At 34.6% G+C, this 21,377-nt stretch overlaps 1 protein-coding gene across 2 annotated transcripts in view; it reads right to left on the bottom strand.

Annotated features, from left to right (window-relative positions):
* Nucleotides 1–3,819: 3,819 nt before the first annotated feature.
* The window catches only part of UBLCP1 (ubiquitin like domain containing CTD phosphatase 1), a 21,480-nt gene continuing 3,922 nt past the window's right edge, over nucleotides 3,820–21,377 (bottom strand). For both annotated transcript variants that reach the window (XM_060634875.3, XM_060634876.3), the window contains exons 3-11: nucleotides 20,641–20,732; nucleotides 20,153–20,238; nucleotides 19,951–20,066; nucleotides 18,835–18,933; nucleotides 16,454–16,491; nucleotides 15,447–15,545; nucleotides 11,788–11,904; nucleotides 7,217–7,344; nucleotides 3,820–4,926 (exon numbers count right to left, since the gene is read on the bottom strand). In XM_060634875.3, coding sequence (XP_060490858.1) covers nucleotides 4,899–4,926; nucleotides 7,217–7,344; nucleotides 11,788–11,904; nucleotides 15,447–15,545; nucleotides 16,454–16,491; nucleotides 18,835–18,933; nucleotides 19,951–20,066; nucleotides 20,153–20,238; nucleotides 20,641–20,732 — 803 coding nt within the window. In that variant the 3' untranslated portion in view covers nucleotides 3,820–4,898. The remainder of the gene's footprint in view (nucleotides 4,927–7,216; nucleotides 7,345–11,787; nucleotides 11,905–15,446; nucleotides 15,546–16,453; nucleotides 16,492–18,834; nucleotides 18,934–19,950; nucleotides 20,067–20,152; nucleotides 20,239–20,640; nucleotides 20,733–21,377) is intronic.

Genomic DNA, 21,377 nt, shown 5'->3' with positions numbered 1-21,377 from the left:
GGGTCTGTGCTATCAGAGCAGAGCCCGATGTGGGACTTGAATCACAAATCGTTCAAGACCTGAGCGGAAACCAAGAGTTGGACACTTAACCAAATGAGCCACCCAGGTGCCCCTCAATAGGCAGTTTAGAAGTGATGTAGTGAAGGAGTGAAGGAATGCAAACTTTCCCTTGGTCACTTTCGAAACCTCCCATCTGGAATAATAACAGTAACCTCCTAACTGACCTCCTCCTTTCTACTTTCGCCCCCTCTATAATCCATTCTCCACACCAGAGCCAGAATGATCTTTTTAAAAACAAATAAGATTCTAAAATTCGATCATGGTGATGGCTGAACAATTCTGTAAATATACTAAAACCATTGAAATGCACACTTCAAATGGGTGAATTTTAGAAGTGTGTAAATTTTATCTCAATAAGGCTATGAAAAAATTGTCATTCCCCTACTCAAAATCCTCCACTGGCTCCCCCATTTCACTTAGAATTCACCAGATTACTTACTGTGACTTGCAAAATCCTATCCCATGGTCTCTGCCTACTCTCCATCCTCATTTCCCACCAGCTACCACTTCCCTGCCACTAATCCCTGAGCCCGCCTATCTTGTTCCTGCCTTAAGGTCTTGCACATGCTTCTAGCTCTGCCCACACTGCTCTTCTCTATAATATTCTGAGTGATGCCTCTTATTCAGGTCTTCCCATTCTGGCCCATGCTATTGCCAACCACCACCTTTCAATTCCACTTTTCATCATACTAGGTTTTCATCGCACTTCTTACTCTTTGAAAATTATCATATTGTTTTTTTTCTTTATTGTTTCCTTTACTCAAACTTAAATTCTGTGAGGGGAGAGATTCTTCTTGTGTTTACCTCTGAAGAACAATGCCTGAGACACATAGTAGGTGCTAACAAATGTACATTAGATACTGACTGACTGTTTCCCGCATAGACAGTTTATTCTGCCAAGCCTGTCAGGGAAAAATTAGTATCTACCTTAGTATATCTTTATAACTGCATATACATATATATATATATATATATATATATATATATATATATATATATATAAAGAAAAAATTCTCATTGCTTTGGAGTAATTTTTAATTTTTTTACATGCATAGCAAAACTAGGTAGCTTCTGTCTGGGAACAGCATTTCCAAAGTTAAAAGATTAAAATAATGTTAATATTCCGCTATATAAAGATATGTTATAATGCTGCTAAAGTTTTAAACATATGTACTTTGGGGGGTTAGGAGTGGAGTCGGCAGGTCTTCCAGTCTGGACGATTACTAAAAGCAGCTGGGTACTTACAAAAACACCTAGACCGTAAGAAGTACGTCCTCATTCTACTTTCCTTGACTGTTTAGAACTCTCAGAAAACCAAGGTGATATTTGTAAAACATATGCGCAATTACAGAAAGTTTTCCTTTTAATTCTACACTCTAATTATAATTTCAAGAAAGATACAGCTCAATCAGAGCCACACCCTCTGAACCACTTTTAATAACATCTAACATTCACATAGCTTTAGTTGCTTCAAAGAACTTCCACATGAATTGTCTCATGTGACCTTTGCAACGGACTATGGGAAAGAGAAGTGTTATTATTAGTACTTTTTTGAGGAGGAAACCCAAGTTCAAAGAGTTAAGACTTGAGCAAGGTCTCACTGTTAGTAAGGAGGGATTCTAGCCAAGTGTTATTCTGACAAATCTCTTGCCTTTTTTCCCTAAGGCCTCATTTGGGAAACCGTAACTGTTCCTACGTATTAAGCAACAAAAAGTGATAGCGATCAAAAATGCTGCAAGGAATTAATAGCTGGTAATAGGATTAAGAGAGATTTGTATTCAATGGTTTACTTCATTTTAATAATCTGTGTGTTCCTGAAAAGTCACCAGTTTGGCCTCTAGTATCACAAAGTGCACACATACACAATCTAACTTGTTTGTTGTAGCTCTATTGACTGATGGAAATATCACTAATGCTTAAGCAATCTGGTTTTTATATTTTTAATGATTATTGCCACTGTTCATAAATGGTTTTATAAATCATAGGTTGAACTTTTAAAGCTTTTCATGAGGAAATCAGGTTTTAACAAATAACGCTTTATATCAAGAAATAACTTTTTAGCAACATTTAAGAAGTGCTTGCTTACTTTCAGAGGTGAAAAGTCTTTAGTGTCAAGAGATTTGTAAGATTTTATATTCTACATGGAACCTCATTGACATTAGGTAACTGATGGCCTTTTTTAAACCCACAGGATGTCTGATATTTCTGTTCTAGTTTTTATCATGCATTAATTTCTCGTAAGTCTTTGATAAATCTGTTAAGCTAATCTTCAAGGATTTTTCCTTAAGCTGTAACTACTTAGCATTCCCATCAAAACTGACACAGCTTCTCCAAAGCAATTCCAAAAACTAGTATATCCTTACATAAATATCTAAGTGTTTAATCCCTAGAGACACCTCTTGAGCTGCTATTTTGGTTAGTAAGAATAAATTTTGACGTATAAAAACCTTAGGAGAAACTGTAACAATTCTTTCTTGAAAGTTCTGTTGATTACTTGGAATGAGAAAAACCCTCAACCAGTTTATTCACTATTCACGTTTTATTATTATTCTTGGCAACCAACTGTCATTTAGAAATCAAACTATACTCTAAGTAATTTGCACTTTCTTTTTTTTCCCATATCATTCTTTCCCAGTCCCTCTCCCTGCACAGCTCCACCTCCTCCACAAAACCGACAATTATTTTACTTTCTGTGAATAAAGAACATCTCAGTTGCCCACCGTAATGACCCATTTATCTATTCTTTGCCATTAAAAGTAACTCCTTATAGGTATCATTAGTCCAATAACTCATCTTCATGCAGGACCTGAGGGGCTACTAGATCTCAAAGTGCTCTCTTTGAATCAAAGGTTTAATGATGTTCTGCAGTTTTTAGATTAAATATATTTTATCAAGAATCAATTGCTTCAAAGTTTGGAACAGCTCTATCATAAAACTAACTTGCTATTTCATCAGCATATGTATCTGAATTACGTCATCTCCTGGTTCTGTTGTGTGAGCCACATACATGGAGATCGAGAGATAAATCTGTTCAAGAAGACATGAGATGCAGAAGACAAAGTAAAAGTCTAATATTCTATGAATGTATTAATCACACAAACATGTGATCTCAGTAAGCTGACAGGAACAATGTTCTCCCAGAACTGCTAAATTTAGCATACTGGCTAATAAACTTTGGTTTGGGCACCACCTAACGGCAGAAAATGTTTCTTAAAAACCCTACTTTGCTTTCTGAGGCTTGCTCATTTTTGTATTTTATATTGATTCAGAAAATGTCTCTTCTTTATTGAACTAAACAGTTTTAAGTGTTCAGTTTTCTTAAAAAGATTAAGCCCTTTCCATGCCTACTTTGGAACAATAAACCACCTCTTACAAGGGGAAAATGCCCCAGTGAAATGAATATTCCAAAAACTGCTACTCCATCCTTAAATTTAGCCTCATAATTTAGAAAGATGTTTTTAATTGAATCATTTTAATTATTTAAGAGTTCTCTAACACTTCCACACTATATATCTTTATAATAACCTGTCACAAAGAAAACAGCTTATCTTCCTGAAAACATGGTACTTTGTAGAATTAAGTGATTTAACATATCTAATTAGCTGCTAAAACCAATTCTGAATGCATGAATAGTGATATACACACTTTTAAACCATACATGTTTAGTGTTTTTCAAGAGGCCGTTGCCTGAACCTAATGGTTGTTTCGTTTTGTGATTCCACAAAGAGGCAAAATATTTGGGGTAGTACAGACCAAAACCAATGTTTTAAGAAAAAGTATTTATTATTTACACCACTGAAATAGTCCCGTAAGAACAATATACACCATGTTTATTTGAAAGGACTGGATTCCTTTCAAATACAAGATCTGTATAAAGCAATACTGTCAACACAAACAGTGGTCACATTACATATCTGCGGGCTTAGGCATTGCAAATATTTTTTTTTTTTAATCTTATGGCTAAATATTTTCACTGAAACACAGTGTTTGCACTTAGACAATATACAGCTGGAACAGAACAAAAACTTTTTGTTCATGCTTTTTAGGGCTGAACCAGTGATACGTCCCACTTAAAAACGTATTGCCTTTAATTGCTTTTATGACAACGGTTTTAGGCAGAAGTGCTTCTACTTAGCCACCAAAAAGACACTTTTGTTCCTTAGTTTTATTCTTCAGTCTTATGTTTTCTATTTCTCATACTATGAGACATACTTGTATCACAGCTGATGTTTTCCAGTTTTACTCAAAGAACACAGACATACATATAGACCAAACTGAGACAGATCAAAGTGTAGAGATGTAAATAGTGCACAGTAAGAAGAGAAATCGTGTCTACAACAAAGGAATAAAAAAAAAACTCTCAGTGATTTTAAGCATACCAAACTAGGTTCCTTACGCAAAAACTTTTTTTTTTTTTTTTGGTTTTAAAGGGAAAAGCAGTAGCTTCAACATGGGTTTGGCCTTAGATTTAGTTAGACAACAGCACAATGAGACAAAAACGCAAAACATAACTTGTTTCCAAAGCCACAAAATGACACTGTTGAGTATATATTTTTGTCCACTTTTTTGTGTGTGGGGGGAAAAAAACTCAGTACTCAATGCTGGAGAAAATATTTTTCAAGAGTAACAGTATATTCATATAGGGGGAAAAGGATTTTTTAAGCGTATTGCTATGATCTTCAAAAAATATAAAATTAAATTTACAAAAAAACTGGAAGACCAAGTATAAGCAGTCTGATATTCGCTGCAGTGTCCAGCACTATCATAATGATTTCTAGCAGAAAAGCAAGAAGTTCGTGATCTCAAGTATCCTCGGTAACTGCTCATGTAACTGGTAACTACTGTCCTTGCTTCTTTGACAGATACCTGCAAGAAATAAAATAAAGATGTCTACCCTGTATCACAATAAATTCACAATAACAGTCTAACTCCTCCCAAAGGAAGCAGTTAATTTTAATAACAAAACTTTTCCAGATGAGTAATAATTGTTAATAATCACTAATACCTGTTGACTGTTTATGTGCCATCCACTAGTTTTGTTTGGTTGGGGTTTTTTTGTTGTTGTTGTTGTAGAGAGAGAGAAAGAGAGAGAGAGAAAATGAGCAGGGAAGAGACAGGGGGGAGGGAGAGAGAATCCCAAGCAGGCTCCAGCTGTCAGCTCAGAGCCTGATTCGGAGCTTGATACCATGAACCACCTGAGGCGAAATCAAGAGGTGGACACTTAACCCACTGAGCCACGCAGGTGCCCCCCCCCCCCCGCAATGTTTTAAGTACAGGTATTAATTCGTTTAGTCCTCATAACAGCTCAATGAAGAGCTTTTATTTATTTTGAGAGAGAGACAGAGAGAGAGGGTGCACAAGCAGAGGAGGGGCAGAGAGAGAGAGAGAGAGAGAGAAAGAATCCCAAGCAAGCTCTGCATTGTCAGCAGGGAGCCCAAAGCAAGGCCTGAACCCAGGAACAATGAGATCATGACCTGAGCCAAAACCAAGAGCTAAACACTTAACTGACTGAGCCACCCAGGCAGGCCAAAAGATCTTTCTTTTAGAATTTATTCCTATTTTACAGGCATGAAAAGGGTAAGCAATTTGCCCAAGTTCAACGAACTAGAAAGTGGCAGAGCTTAGATTCAAAACAAGGCTCTGGAGACTGCACTCTCTCCCTTCGTACTGTATGACTTCCTAATGTGAAAGTGATATATTAACTAACATTGCAACTTTCATAAAGAATTTCACACTCATTTAAAGACCTTCTTTTTCTTGAGTAAAGACTGTGGGCCACAGATACTAAAAGACTCTGATCAAGAGTGTAAAGATGTGAAGATGTTAATTTACTAAGTAAACAATTTTTCCTTCACATTATTTTATAGGAATCTACCATTAAATTCAAAGTTTTATCTCTATTTCTCACATGTATAAATTACTATACTTAGTAGTATTGGGTGGGAAAGAGTTCTTAAAATCAGAAGACCTGGACAAGTTTTTTTGTTTTGTTTTGTTTTGAATATTTATTTTTGAGAGGGAGAGAAAGAGGGAGGGAGGGAGGGGCAGAGAGAGGCAGGGACAGAGGATCCAAAGCAAGCTCTGTGCTGACAGCAGCAAGCCCAATGCAAGGCTCAGACTCAAGAACCATGAGATCATGACCTAAGCTGAAGTCGGACGCTTAACCAACTGAGCCAAGATGCCCCAAGAAGACCTGGACAAGTTTTTATGGTGCAAAACGTGCTCAATTTGTAGCATTTATTATCTCCATTCCTTAGTTACACCATCTGTAATTTGGAGATGAGAATAAAAATGCCTGCTTTATCTTCCTAATAGAATTATGAGGATCATCTAATAAGAAGCTATATGTCAGCACAGAGCCCAATGCAGGGCTTGAAGCACTTGAACCCACAAAAGAAAGAGCTTTCTTTTAGAGTTTATTCCTGTTTAGCCTATTTTAGCCTATTACATGAATGGTTTCTTTTGTTGCTGTATTAATGCAACCAGATCTTTTAAAGATCTAATTCCAAAAAATTACTTGCAGTACACATAATCCTGTCCACTTCTCCAGAAGTTATCCCTGCTTCATTATCTTGATGTTTATATGCAGTCTATATGTAGATTTGTGCTAATGTAGATATGTTTGTGCTTAGAAAAAAGGCTAGAAGATCATAAATCAAGATGGTAACTGTGGTTCTCTTTAGAAAAGAAAATCATTAAGTAATTGTTTCTCTACTGGATTAAAGTTTTCAAATTTTTCTGCTATACAGAGCAATTACTTGCAGAGTGATTTTTAACAGAAAAAAATTTGTGTGTTTTATTTTATCCTGACTTTATTTTACATATAAGAACAGGGACTACATTCTCATATGATTTATAAAAGGGCGACCTATCTAGCGTCACAGAATTAATTTCCAAGTAGCATCACAAATGTGTACCAATCTCAAATCCTCTCTCCTAGAAGTATTAAAGACCCTAAGAGATGCGGGTTTATGAACAAGTTAGAGGTTAAGATGAAAAGGAAAAATACTTTTGGGGGAGATGTCACTGGATTAGAAAACAGTTTTAGAATTCACGCATCTTAAATAAAATTCAGAATTATGTGTATACCAGGGTCACCAGATAATTTTTTCATTCATTAATGTAAATGGGAAATGAATAAGCAATTAGCACTTACCTTTCCCAATATTTGTGATTTAGGTCCAAAAAGTCATCTAATTTTGCTATTTCCTTGAGGTACTGAGTTAATTTTAAAAGTTCCTTGTCTTTATCTCGATTTAGGTGCGCTTTCATAAAAGGCCTTATCTGTTAGGAAGCAAACATCCAACACTTCACATTACAATAAGGAAACTGGCACAAATCTACCCTACCCTCTCATTAGAATTCAGTAATGAGATTAAAATATCACTGAAGAGGACTTTTGCACTGTCTCAGTGTAATAAACTGACAGTCACGCTATAATGTTCCTAATGCAAGTTAAGAGTTCTTCCACCTCATTTACCTTACGTTACCTTTTCAGTCTGAACCTGGCAACACCAGCTTTCTTACGGCACTTGAACTCTACGTGGCTTCTCTACTTTGTAAAACTGCCAGACTTTTTCCTCTTCTATCAATCCAGCTGCTTCTTACCAATTAATTCATGCCACCTAACTCATAAAATGTTAATCCAAATACAAGCTTGATCTAACAGGGGAGTGAAATAAATTTTAACAATGATGATTTCCATTTCCGTGTTTTTCTATAAAATTTTACATAGCTATTATGTATTTATATAACATATTTTCTCTCGTTTTACCGCAAGTATTTTTATCATTAAAGTCCCCGTAAAAGTATTTTTAGCTCCGCAAGAGTTTTCCCATAAAAAGAAGTCATATTTTCCAGATTTTTAAGGTTGATATATTTTACGATGAAAAGCATTCATTTCAAAAGCATGAAAGTCAGGATAGTAGATAGGGTAGAGAATTGTTAACTAGTAAGGGATATTTCTATCTTGACTTGGTGGTAATTACATGTGTTATCTTTGTATCTATTTGTTAAATTATAAATTTTATGCACTTTTCTTTGTCACAGTTCCAATAAAGAGTTTTGTCTTTTTAGGTTATCAGTTCAAATATCTTTATAAAACTCAAGACAACCTTTCAACAATTTTTAATTAATTTTAGATGAAACGATGTCTGGGATTTGCTTTAATTACAGAGAGGGAAGTAGGCTGGGTACAGAGCAAACAATCATCTAAGAATTAATAAGTTGTTTAAACTGAATGATGCAAACACAGAAGTTCATTATATAATCCTATACAGTTCTATTTATATTTGGATTTTTCCATTTTATAAAAAATTTTTTTAAAAATCATATTCTTAAAACACACATATAAGGAGAACTGAATAAATCACACTTAGTAAAATATTAATATATCCTTATCATGATTTAGAGAAAATGCAAACTGCTTATTAGTTATTAATTTTACATAGTAAACTGAAAAACAGAAGACATTTAGTTCTGTCCCCTGTTAAGTACAATGAACCCAAAGAAGTCCATACCCTATCAAGAATAGGAAAGGTCTTAAATATTTTACATATATATATAAATATATATATATATATACTTTTCTTCTCTGTTATTGGAAAAACACACCACCAGCTTGAAATGGACAGAAGAAAATTTTCCCTATGTTCTACTCGCATCAGAACAGCTTGGTGTCAGGACCCCCATTAGTCAGTTAGGCTTCCACAACTTTAAGGGCACCAATCAGAGCTGTCAGGGGGAGTCTGCACAGATGCAGGCAGTTGTAGATTCTGCCTCCAAACAGATAGAGTGGTCAGTGCTGTCTCACAGCAGCAGCTATGCATGCAGGAGATCAGGAAGATTCTCTTCAAGAATCAGACCTTGCTTAAGCCCTGGGGCTGGGAGTAAAGAGGCATGATATCAGGATGTGATGAAAGGAGTTTCTACATAATCTTGGGCAGTATTATAATGTTTCAAAGTATTCCTTCATTCAAGTAAAAAAAGATAACATGCTAACTTTTAAACTATTAACATACAATGTGCCAATGGGATTCCTAGTTTAACAGTAGGAAGGGATTTTGACTAAAAGAGAAAGTACAGTTTCTGTGGCTGGTAAATAAGATTTACCAAGGTCCTGCTAAGTTAGGTTGACTTTCTAAATATTTAGTCTTAAGCACTATTAAACAGCAAAACTAAAATACTCCTATGACTCTGGATCTAAAAGTTAAACTAGTTAAGTGCAAAAAAAGTCTATTATTCACCCAACTTCACTTGATCTAGCATAATCATTTCTTTTTGTACCATTCTTCAAAAATGATCTCACTAACAGGACAGGCAACATATGTGACCACTACAGTATCATATCAAAGAAACATTTTTAGGAACTTAAGATGGTCTAGATTATCTGCATTTTCTTATATCATCATTTCCTTGTACAAATAACAATATGAAGTTTTCAGAGTACTGATTTATCCATGACCAAAACTCAAGTTTTGTTAGTTCAGTACTGTATTTATTCATAATTCACAATGCCTTCCATATTCCATGTCAAACCTTAAGATTGGCAAGCTTATACCATAAGTTTGCTCTTTTATTTATTTTTTTTTTTAATTTTTTTTTAACATTTATTTATTTTTGAGACAGAGAGAGACAGAGCATGAACGGGGGAGGGTCAGAGAGAAGGAGACACAGAATCTGAAACAGGCTCCAGGCTCTGAGCTGTCAGCACAGAGCCCGACACGGGGCTCGAACTCACGGACCGTGAAATCATGACCTGAGCCGAAGTCGGATGCTTAACCGACTGAGCCACCCAGGCCCCCCAAGTTTGCTCTTTTAAAAAGAAGCAGTCTTTAAGATCTCTGTGAAATCTTTTTTGAGACTTCTATCAAGAGCATTATGAAACCATGACAACAAAACACAGTAAGAATATTTCTCAATTTCAAAACGGCTTCTATGTCAATGTGGGCAGATCATTAATAATTACCTTCTTTTTTTTTTAATGTTTATTTATTTTTGAGAGAGAGATAGAGTGTGAGTGGGGGAGGAGCAGAGAGAGAGGGAGAGACAGAATCTGAAGCAGGCTCCAGGCTCTGAGCTGTCAGCACAGAGCCCGATGTGGGGTTTGAACTCACAAACTGTGAGATCATGACCTGAGCTGAAGTCAGACGCCCAACTGACTGAGCCACCCAGGCGCCCCAATAATTACCTTCTTAAAAGAGGTTTTCAAAAGGAGACATGTGAGAGATTACCTATAGAATGTTTAAAAATATCTCTCCTGAATTAAAATTTGGGCAGTTTGGAGACTTAGGTATTTTTAGGAATTCATTCAGTGATTCTACAGACTACCTTGTTTAAAAAAATAATAATAATCCTGCTCTAAACTAACATGAAGAACTAGAAGTTTATATCATCTTTGCATCCAGAGATAAGTAGGGCCCAAATGTGGGCTGGAAAAATAAAGTTTCTTCTAAACACACATGAAACTAAGGATTATGTAATTTTTCTAAGTTAAAGCTTTCCTCAAAAATCACTCCTTGAACATCATGATGACTTCACTTCCTGTCCTGAGCAGGTATTAACCACTAGTTTCATTTGGTTTAGATCAAATGAATCTTTCCTCAAGAATTTATTTCTGTACAACACCCGGTAAACTACGCACAAGAAAAACACTTCTTCCAAAGCCTCAAACAGACACCATTTTTAAAGAGGAACATAACCACCAACCTACCTCAAGTACTTTTCATCCAAGTCAATAGCTTTTACAATTGCTGCAACTCACTACTGAGATCAGCATTCTGTCTCTCAGCTATCCTCATACACTAAAGAGTACATCCAGAGTCTATAAGGAAAGCTTAAAAAATGTACTTTCTTGTAAGTTTTCTCTTTTAAAGTTATCAAGAACCCAACTTGTGGAAAGGTTCAGGACTGAGAATAAAAATATCTTAGGGTTCATATTTCCATTTCAGATTGAGATTCCACTTGTATTAGTATAATATGAAGCTATCTTTTCCATTTTCACATCGTACTGACATTCAGGCAACCATAGGTACCAGAAATGTAAAGTTTCAAATTTTTCTCTTACCAATGTTATGCTGCCACCAGGATTAAATGTTACCATCATATCTACAAAACTGCATCTGACTTCATGCTAAAATCACTGGCTTAGGAATCAAGTCACTTAGATTCTAACTCAAATTCTGTCATTAACCAGTCACATACATAACTTTGGGCAAGTTACAAATTTTCTGATCCTCCGATTGTTTACATAAAGTTAAGAAGATAGACAAAATGATTGAGATTCCTAGCTCTGGCATTTTATAACTCTAAGATCTCTACCTTTCCTGTATGAATTTTCAAAACCCTTAGTTTCAGTTTAAACAGGAAAAAATAAGCTTTTACTGCCAGCTTTCAAGCTAACATCAACTAACATCAGAAATTCTAAGATTTGTATCGCTAATAAAATGTTTGATGCTTTCATGCTTTCACTTATGATGCTAAAAGTCAACAAAAGCCCGTATGTTGCTCCACAAAGCTGATTAAAAACACCTGGATAAATTGGCAAACTAAGAAGATATCAATGTGGGAAACAGAATGTTCAACTGTAGATGAATTTTTCTAAATATGTAAGCTTTCTTGCCTGTGACCATAATATAGGACTTCTGAAAATTTATGAAACTCAACAGTGCTAAAGTTCTACCACAAATTCCAGATTACATAAGCATAGTAAGTAAAATTATGTCTTACCTTTAATCCATTCTGTGGGTTCATTAGAAAATTTCTTCCAATGTCATCAAACATAATGGTGTTTTTTTTGCTGTAAAACTCCGAAAACTTTCCCCATATAACACCAAGAGGCTTTACCTTAGAATAAAAGTTTAGATTTAACTCAATTTTATCAGTAGTTCATCCTTTCTTAAAAGCAGAGATACCTCAAAATGCCCTGCAGAACTGCATCAGAGCACTCACTTTCTCCTGTAGGATGCTGACAGCTGGCTATGTGAAAGGATCACAGCTGAGATGCAACACATTTTAAAACACAATGGATCTCACAATGTTAACATCTGAAAGGTCTGTTCATGTCTACCTGACTAAACTCACTGTAAGACTTTCCATAATTTTAATGTGAAGATTGGAGGTCAAAGGAGGGGTAATTATTTAAAAAGAATCTGAAGTAATTGAGTAGTCACATGACTTCCTGAGCTAATTCGTGCCCCTCAGAGCCTGAATGTCACATGGGGTCTGTTTTCAAAATTAGAAAACCTTAATAATAAACAATGTACCTGGCTCTATTAATACAGAACTTAAATATTTTGTAGAGGAAAGAAAATTGATTCTGCCTTTAATTTAGTGGCACAGGTGCACAACTTCTAGGGCAACTGCTTAACTTCAAACGCACTATAATTTGTAATCTCTTGCTTTTATTTCTGAGCTGTTGTTTTTACAGAAGGAGAGTAAGAAAGCACATGACCAGGGGGATAGGGGTAGAGGGAGAGAGATCCTCTTAAGCAGGTTCCACACTCAGCATGGAACCTGACGTGAGGCTTGATTCCACAACACTGGGATCATGACCTTAGCCAAAATCAAGAGCCAGATGGTCAACTGACTGAACCACCCAGACGCCCCTAGTTCTGAGTTCCTTTTTTTTTTTTTTAAGTTTATTTATTTATTTTTGAGAGAGACAGAGACAGCATGAGCAGGGGAGGGGCAGAGAGATAGGGAGTGAAAAATAATCCCAAGCAGACTCCCTGCTGTCAGCAGGGAGCCTGATCCAGGGCTTGAACTCACAAAATGTTGAGATCATGACCTGAGCTGAAACAGAGTCAGACGCTTAACCAACTGAGCCACCCAGGCACCCCTAGTTCTGATTTCTTAAAATAAGTCTTCAAAAAGATAATTCCTTACACATTCCTATCTGTTGGTACTTGCATATATTCTCTATAAAACCACACAAGAATGTAGGAAGAGAAGACTAACTGGCTAGAGGGCCAGGTGGGAAGAGGACTTTTCATTACATACTTCATTTTTGAATATCAATTTATTATACACATTTAGAAAATTTTTTAAATAAATTAATTTTTAGAAGTATTTTTTGCTGAAGACAGGAGTCTCATTTATGGTAATATGAGATTCTATGATAATAATATTATCTGAGATTAAATGGTAGTATACAAATGATGACAAAAGTTGTCATTTAAAAATATTCTTTTTTACTTTCTACAACATATTTTAATATGGAGAAAGACTTTTTTCTTCTTAGTGTCTTAGCTACTGCAAAGAATGATATTGAAATTACTTTACTATTTAAAATACTTTAATTTTATTTGCCTTAATTACTTTTAACTATTTGTTTACTACTGAAACAGACCCCCCAAATACTTCAAGACAAAGATCGAACTGACCCAGTAAGCCAATTCTTCATTTTCTTAGCTAACAAAAAGACTTAAGAAAGAGGACAAGAGCTCTGGTTTATGACACCCAGGGTTAGAAATCCTGCATCCTCTTAAATAGTGCTGTCACTTTCTAATTACGTCAAGTGCACTCTGTTCCCTAAAACATGGACTACTTTGTTCTCAATTAAATACTGCTGACTATAGGAAAAAAACATGAAAACACAAAAAAGCACACAAGAACATTTAAAATTACCTATAATCCAATCATTACCAAGGATAATAATTAGCTATTCTGATAATACTCTATTTGCCTCCAGTCTTTTTTATAAACATCAACAGCTTTTGAGTTCACAGATGTTTTGTTAGGTGGGAACCTGAACCAAATAAGAGCTAAAAGCTATTTCTAACAGTCAGCAAATACTGCCCTCTAAGTATTTTTTTCACTTTAATGACGTATCATGAAAAATTTTTCATTCACTAAATATTCTATTACATCATTCCATTACATGAACAAAAATTTTTATACCCAATTCTCTACTATTGGATATTGAGGATTTATTCACTTTTTTTTGAAGTATAATTAACATACAGTGTTTTATTAGTTTCAAGTGTACAACACAGTGATTCAACAATTCTACACATTACTCGGTGCTCCCCACGGTAAGTGCAGTCACCATCTATATCACCATACAACGTCATTACAACATTATTGACTATATTGCCTATGCTGTACTTTTCATCTCCATGACTTATTTATTTCATAACTGGAAGTCTGTACCTTTTAATCTCCTTCATCTATTTCACCCATCTCCTCACCTATCTCCTCTCTGGCAACCACCAGATTTATTTTTATTTCTAATTTTTAACTATTATAAACACTACTCTGTTTAACACTTCCCAAACTCGTTTTAGTGTTTAGATTTTATGAATGTACTATTTTAGTACATTATGTTTTTCCCTTCATGTATGAAGTATTTCCTTTACTGAATAAATCTCCATCACTTAAATAAATCTATATATGATTTCAATGATTTCAATACAGTCCCCAATAGGCTTTCCTAGTTTGCTAATAGTTCTCCCCAATTCCTACTAGTTCATGAGCTTCCCAAAGCTATAGACTATGTCTCCTCATCTCCAACAGTGCCTTCCACAATATGTTCTAATAGGAGTTCAATAATAGGACTGGTTACTTGATGAGTAAACAAATTAAAGAACTCTAATCTTTTTAGCCCAACCTTTTCCTCGGACAGTCTTGTTGCTCTTCTCTAGGGCTACGCATACATCATAGCAAAGTACATACATTATGGTATCTGTTTTCATTTATCAAATTTTATATGGCGCGGGGTGAGTATGTTTTGGTTTGCTTCTAGTGTTTTCCTTGATGACACCTACCCTGTTTTTAGCAACACTGTGCTGCCATCATCATGGAATAATTATCCATGACCGTTGACACTCCTACCTCAAGATCTTTAATTCTATCATTAAAATTCCAATCTATTAGCCCTACATATATCTTCCTATGTCAAACTCAACTGATGCTTTCTATCCTCTCAGATATACTTCCTAACTCTTTCTGTAGTTTATTCCATCAATATAAATACAAAAAGTACGCTAGAGGGGCGCTCAGTTGGCTCAGTCAATACAGCATGCAACTCTTGATCTCAGGGTTATGAGTTCAATTCCCACAATGGATGTAGAGATTAGTTACAAAAATAAAATCTTTAAAAAAAAAAAAAAGGTACGCTAGAAAATAAACAAGTCTTTAAACAGAAGATGTTTTTTTTTAAGTTTATTTATTTTGAGAGAGAGAGAGAGAATGAGAATGTGCAAGCATGGGAGAGGCAGAAAAAGAGGGAGAGAGAGGATCCCAAGCAGGCTCCTCACTTTCAGCGGGGAGCCCGATGTGGGGCCTGAACTCCTGAACCCTGGGATCATGACCTGAGCCAAAACTAAGAGTCAGTCTATTAACCAACTGAGCCACCCAGGTATCTTGGAAGTAAAATGATTTCTTACATCTATTAATCCTCTCCTTGGAGTATGTACTGTTATCATAGCAGCACTGTCCAACATGAAGGTAATCTTATAATTTGCATTTGTGCTCACTCCCAGCTCCTATAAATACAAATATTCATGTGGTTAAAACATAATAATATGAAAAATTCCAAGCTTTCTGAATACTCCAGCTACAATTTCCTACAATGCCAACTTTCTACCCTACTGGCCACCACACCTTGCTCAACAATTAGCAAGTTTTTTAGTTTCATTTTACTAAGTCAATAAATGAGTCCAAAGAAATTAAACTAGAAACAGACTACATCCCATTGTATTTCAGAAGAACATCACTTCTTTAAGTATTACAACCAAGGCAAAAGAAGGGGGGAAAAGGATTGTAAATGGAGGATTAAAAAAATGGGGGAGCTGTGCTGTACTTTTTTTGAAAAAGACTTAATTGTTCAATACAATCCACTATCAAACAGACTTTAAACACACCTCTATTCCTTTTTTTTTTTCAATATATGAAATTTATTGTCAAATTGGTTTCCATACAACACCCAGTGCTCATCCCAAAAGGTGCCCTCCTCAATACCCATCACCCACCCTCCCCACCCTCCCTTCCCCCATCAACCCTCAGTTTGTTCTCAGTTTTTAAGAGTCTCTTATGCTTTGGCTCTCTCCCACTCTAACCTCTTTTTTTTTTTTTTCTTCCCCTCCCCCATGGGTTTCTGTTAAGTTTCTCAGGATCCACATAAGAGTGAAAACATATGGTATCTGTCTTTCTCTGTATGGCTTATTTCACTTAGCATACCACTCTCCAGTTCCATCCACGTTGCTACAAAGGGCCATATTTCATTCTTGCTCATTGCCACGTAGTACTCCATTGAACACAGCTCTATTCCTAATAAACGGCATTTGTTTATCTACTAAATGCCCTCTGATGAGATGAAATCAATTCAACTTGGAACTTCTAAAAAGACAAATGCAATTGCAAAACATTCTTAAATGGATTGTCTAACACTTACTTTCATTTTAGCTTCAATCCACTTCATATTTGTTGCAGCTAAAATATGAAGAATGATAATATGATACAAATGAAAAGCTTGGACTTCATTTAAAATTTTTTTCTTCTCTATAAGTAAGTTTTCTAAGCAAGATTAAAAGTTCAAATGCATCACAAATAAGAATTCCTAACATATTTATGGTAATTTTAAGTATTCTTAAAAATAAACTTATTTTTAGTGTGTCAACACAAAATGGAATTTTAACAACTCTTATCTAAAAGATACAGGTCACCAATGTTCAAAAGAATTTTGAATCTAGGTAATTCATAAATTAAAACCTAAACTCCTTTTTAAAAACAGCCCTAAAACTATTTTCTTATCAATGCAAACTTAAATATAGGGTGCCTGGATCTCCAATCTATTTCCACATTCCCACTGCCATGCAATGCACTGCTATGCAATGCATGCAATGCATAGATATTGGTATCTATGTCAATATAAGCAAATCAGTATTATGTGCCAAAAGTTGATGCCAAAGTTGACTGCTAGGTCCGATGAAAATTAGCATTTTGCCAGGCTCAGGAAACTTAGTGCTTATTCAGTCTAGGAGCTTTTAACAATGAGTCTGAGACAACTAAATTAATAAATTCTATCTATGTATCTGCTCATTGTGAGACACCAACCAGTTTCTCAAGATCACTGATATTAAAATTCAACCCTGTTTTATATGCCCTTCTGGTCCCAAGTTACTAGACTAAACTACATTTTAAACATTTTACCTAATTTTTTTTTTTAATTTTAAAAATTTTTTTTAAGTAAAATGCTTAAAAAGGAAACGAGTTTAATTATTTAAAGTGTGTATATGTGTATGTATGTATTTTTTAAAAGCAAAAGAGGTACCTGAGCTCTCAAAATAAAAATCTTTGCATACATATACAAAAACAGAAAGAATCACCTTACACACAAAACTGGTCAGTTGAACTAGAATTTGAGAGACTGATGCATCTACAATGACAACGATCACAAGATAGGGAAAAACAATTTTTTTTTTAATTCAGTATCTATTTTGGGTCTATAATACCCAAATGAAAATAAAAATATTCATAGCTAATAAAAAGGGTTTCCAATTAAGAAATTACTATACGACAGACATACTGACACTTTTATTCTTGCAACTACCCTGTAATATAGGTTTACTTATCTTCATTTCTCAGACAAGGAACTTAAGGCTCAGAGAGATTAACTGACCTCCCCAGTGTCACAAAGTAAGGACCAAGTCAGAATTAAAACTCTATTTAGCTCTAAAGTAAAGTGCCTTTTTCAACATACAGCCACAAAAATATCATAATTTATAAAAATAACTTATTTTAAACCTATGACGGTAAAAAGTTCTCTAAATTTCTAAGTCTAGTTTAATAACATTTAGAGGAAAACCTTTTTTTCTCAAATGTCATCTTAGGTGTCAGTTGAACAAAAATATGTTCCCAGGAAGCTCTCTTCTCTGTATGTTATAAACCAAGAAATTATGTATTTAACTATGTATTTAACCTTAATGGCTATGAACTCATATTAATACTGAACAGAAATTAATAATTTCCTCTGATTAAAAGGAAAAGTACAAAGGAAATTTAAAGATTGAAGTAACAACTATGTGGTCACTCATCAAAAACCCAGTACAATTAAATGCAGCATCTTTAACTGATGAGATTTTATTTAATTCATAATCAGGATAGCTCATTTATGCCTATGACTTGCCAAGAGGCAACGTTAAATGTTTGAGAGGTAAGATATAAATCATCCCTTAGCAATAAAGTCTTACCAGAAAAAAATGTCCATTGAACTAAACAGTGTGCTCAGTATGTAATAAATTTACTTTTTGGAGCAAACTGATCTTATTACGGACCTGTAAGTTCCTGGAATGGGCCACCAACCACAATTTAAGCAATATTGCTTTAGTCCATCTATTAATTTCCCTTAAGTAAATTCACATTCCTTTACTTCTGAAGAACATCACTGTGATTTTTCTACACATATCTTTCTCCAAGTGTTTTGAAACTACAGTGATAAAGGAGAAAGCAACAATATCTGGAGGCTTCAAAGATTCTACAGTAAAGATCAGAAAGAAAAGTTCTCATCAAGGTGAGGTCTTACGGAAATAAGATCATTTTTGTTCTGACAGCATCATCTACTCTCTTTCTACATTTAACTATTTCAATGGTAATGGTAAATGTAAGTTTAAATTGTGTTGCAAGAAAGTTAAATATGCTTCATTAGAAATTTGCTAAAGCAAATGAAAAACGTATCATATTTAACCTGAGGTCATGTTAAGTCACTTTATAAAGCAGAACAACTTACAGAACAACATTACTTCCATAGAAATCTAAACAAAAAATATAGCTTACACCAAATAACAATGTCATAATCCTCATATGCAGATGTGAGGAATTCGTGAAGATATGGCCGCATTAATTCTACTCCAGTCTCTGCACAAGACCTATGGTCTAAAAGAAAATCAGTCACAGATGATTATTAGTTTGTTATCATAGATAAGTACGTGATATCAACGAAAGTTATAAAATGTAATATAAACATTCAGATGCAAATTACATAAGACTGAATTACATTGGCTGATAAACAGAGGTCTTTCAAAGCACACAATTTAAAATCCTTGCAATCTAATTTTAATTAATCGACTTTAATTTGTGAAGAGCAATACCCAGAATTCAGGCTTATACAGTAAACTGTAAATTTATTTTTCACATAGCCTCTAAAATATAGATGTTATTTTGTGACATGGAAAGCAAACTAGAGCCACCTATACTCACTTTTAGCCATTCACCTTCCAGATAGAATCACATTTCTCCAAAATGACAGGCCCAATTAACTTAATTATCAAATTTTAAAATAAGTATACATTAACCTATGACCTGTACTTAAAGTTTAGGATGAGAGCTAAATAAATTCATGCTTGTATCAGGAGTTAACTAATCACTTCTTAGCAATATTTTTGGATGAAATAAACATCTTCTTTCTCTTTTTTTGACATGAGAAATTTTAAATTCAAGAATCTGCCCTGAACATAATTAAATGAAAAACCAGGGATAAAATATCAAAAATAAGTTTTAAATAATCCTCATAAAAATTTAAATGTTAATCAACAGGGAATACCTTGGTTAAATTATGATGCATCCATTAACTACAGTACTGTGTGACTAAAAACTATACACATTTAATTCACAATGAGTATATTGAATGACTGCGATATTCAATATATCATCAAGTAAAAGTAAAAAGGATACACATACAAACACACCCTGGAAGATACACACCAAATATAAGAATAGTTATCTTTGGGTTTTGGGGTTACAGGTAACTTCTAAATTTTCTATAATGAATGATTTACTTTTTATAATAAGAAAAGCTTTCAAATATTTCATACTGGAAGAAAAAAAGTCAACAAAGGAAAAAAAGAGTTGTTATAGGTAACAGGAGATGAAGCACAATTTCAGCTGACTTACCAAATAACGTATAATCAACATCTAGTACCAAAAGCTTTTTCCCTTCCCTGGGAGGATTCAAAATCTCCACTTTGTACTCCTTCACTCTGCGGGAAATTTTCAATAGGTTTTCTTCCCTAGTAGAAAAATAAAATCAGATGAAACATTCACCTTTTTTTTTTCACATTATAACCCATTTCCTTTGATAGTGAAAAGCACTTACCTATTTTCTACTTCAACTACTTCATCTTCAATATCAAAGTCGTTGACAACATCATCATTGTCTGGAGGTGGACCTAAGACATCTTCCTATTAAGATGAAAAAATGGTTTTGTTTTACCAGATTATCTTTAACATAACAAATGCATGCATAGCATAAAAAGCAAATAAAAGATACAATCTGAGTTCAAGAATCTTTCAAAGATAGACTGTGAGAAAATTTCCATATTTTATACTTCATTATATATGTTCACTGGACAGATTTAACCATGTTAAATTTGACCATTTGCACTACACTTACAGCTAACTATATACTAACAAGTTCCCTAATATTTGTTTTCTGCTGAGTTAATACCACATACATTGGGAAGCTTTAATTTTTCACTGACTGTTAAACTGACAATTTTACCACAATTAAAATTATGATATAACAGTGTAATATAAATCATAGTATCTTCAAAGGGACAAATGGTAACAAAAGTAAACATTTACCAAGCTCTCCTCACGAGTTCCCATCATCATGATTTTAGTATTTGGTTTCAGTTTGAGAGCTCCAAGCTTAACATCATTTTCTGCAGGTTTGCCTACAATACAAGCAAATGACTGTTTTCTCACTAAAGTTCAGGTGCTGGTTTCACTATCCCATTATATAAAACCCTAACATTAAAAGGTTTGGTACAGATTCCACAGCAGTTTCTTTTTTCTTAAATTAACAAACTGTCACTGCTGAATTAGCAATGTCTAACACACTAAGAAGTAACAACTAACGCAAGATTTTTTTTCCCCAACTCCATCTAAGAGGAACACTTTTATTCAGCTAGCTAAATGAAACAAATTCATGTTATATTTTGCCATTCAAAATGAAGATGTTTTCCAAAAAGTCTTGAACATTGAGCACCTAAGATAAAACTAAAGATTTACTGGGGCACCTGGGTGGCTCGGTTAAGCGTCCGACTTTGGCTCAGGTCATGATCTCACGGTCCGTGAGTCCATGAGTCCGTGAGTTCGAGCCCCATGTTGGGCTCTGTGCTGACAGCTCAGAGCCTGGAGCCTGTTTCAGATTCTGTGTCTCCCTCTCTCTCTGCTCCTCCCCTGTTCATGCTCTGTCTCTCTCTGTCTCAAAAATAAATAAACGTTAAAAAAAAATTAAAAAAAAAACAACTAAAGATTTACTGCTACCCAAAATTCACCTTTCCATGATATGATAAACACAAACACTTTTAAGCTGT

This window comes from Panthera onca, chromosome A1 (genome assembly GCF_046562875.1).
Source record: "Panthera onca isolate mPanOnc1 chromosome A1, mPanOnc1 haplotype 2, whole genome shotgun sequence".
Lineage (NCBI taxonomy): Eukaryota > Metazoa > Chordata > Mammalia > Carnivora > Felidae > Panthera > Panthera onca.
The sequence above is the reverse complement of the archived record's forward strand: the minus strand, read 5'-3'. Positions and strand labels throughout refer to the sequence as shown.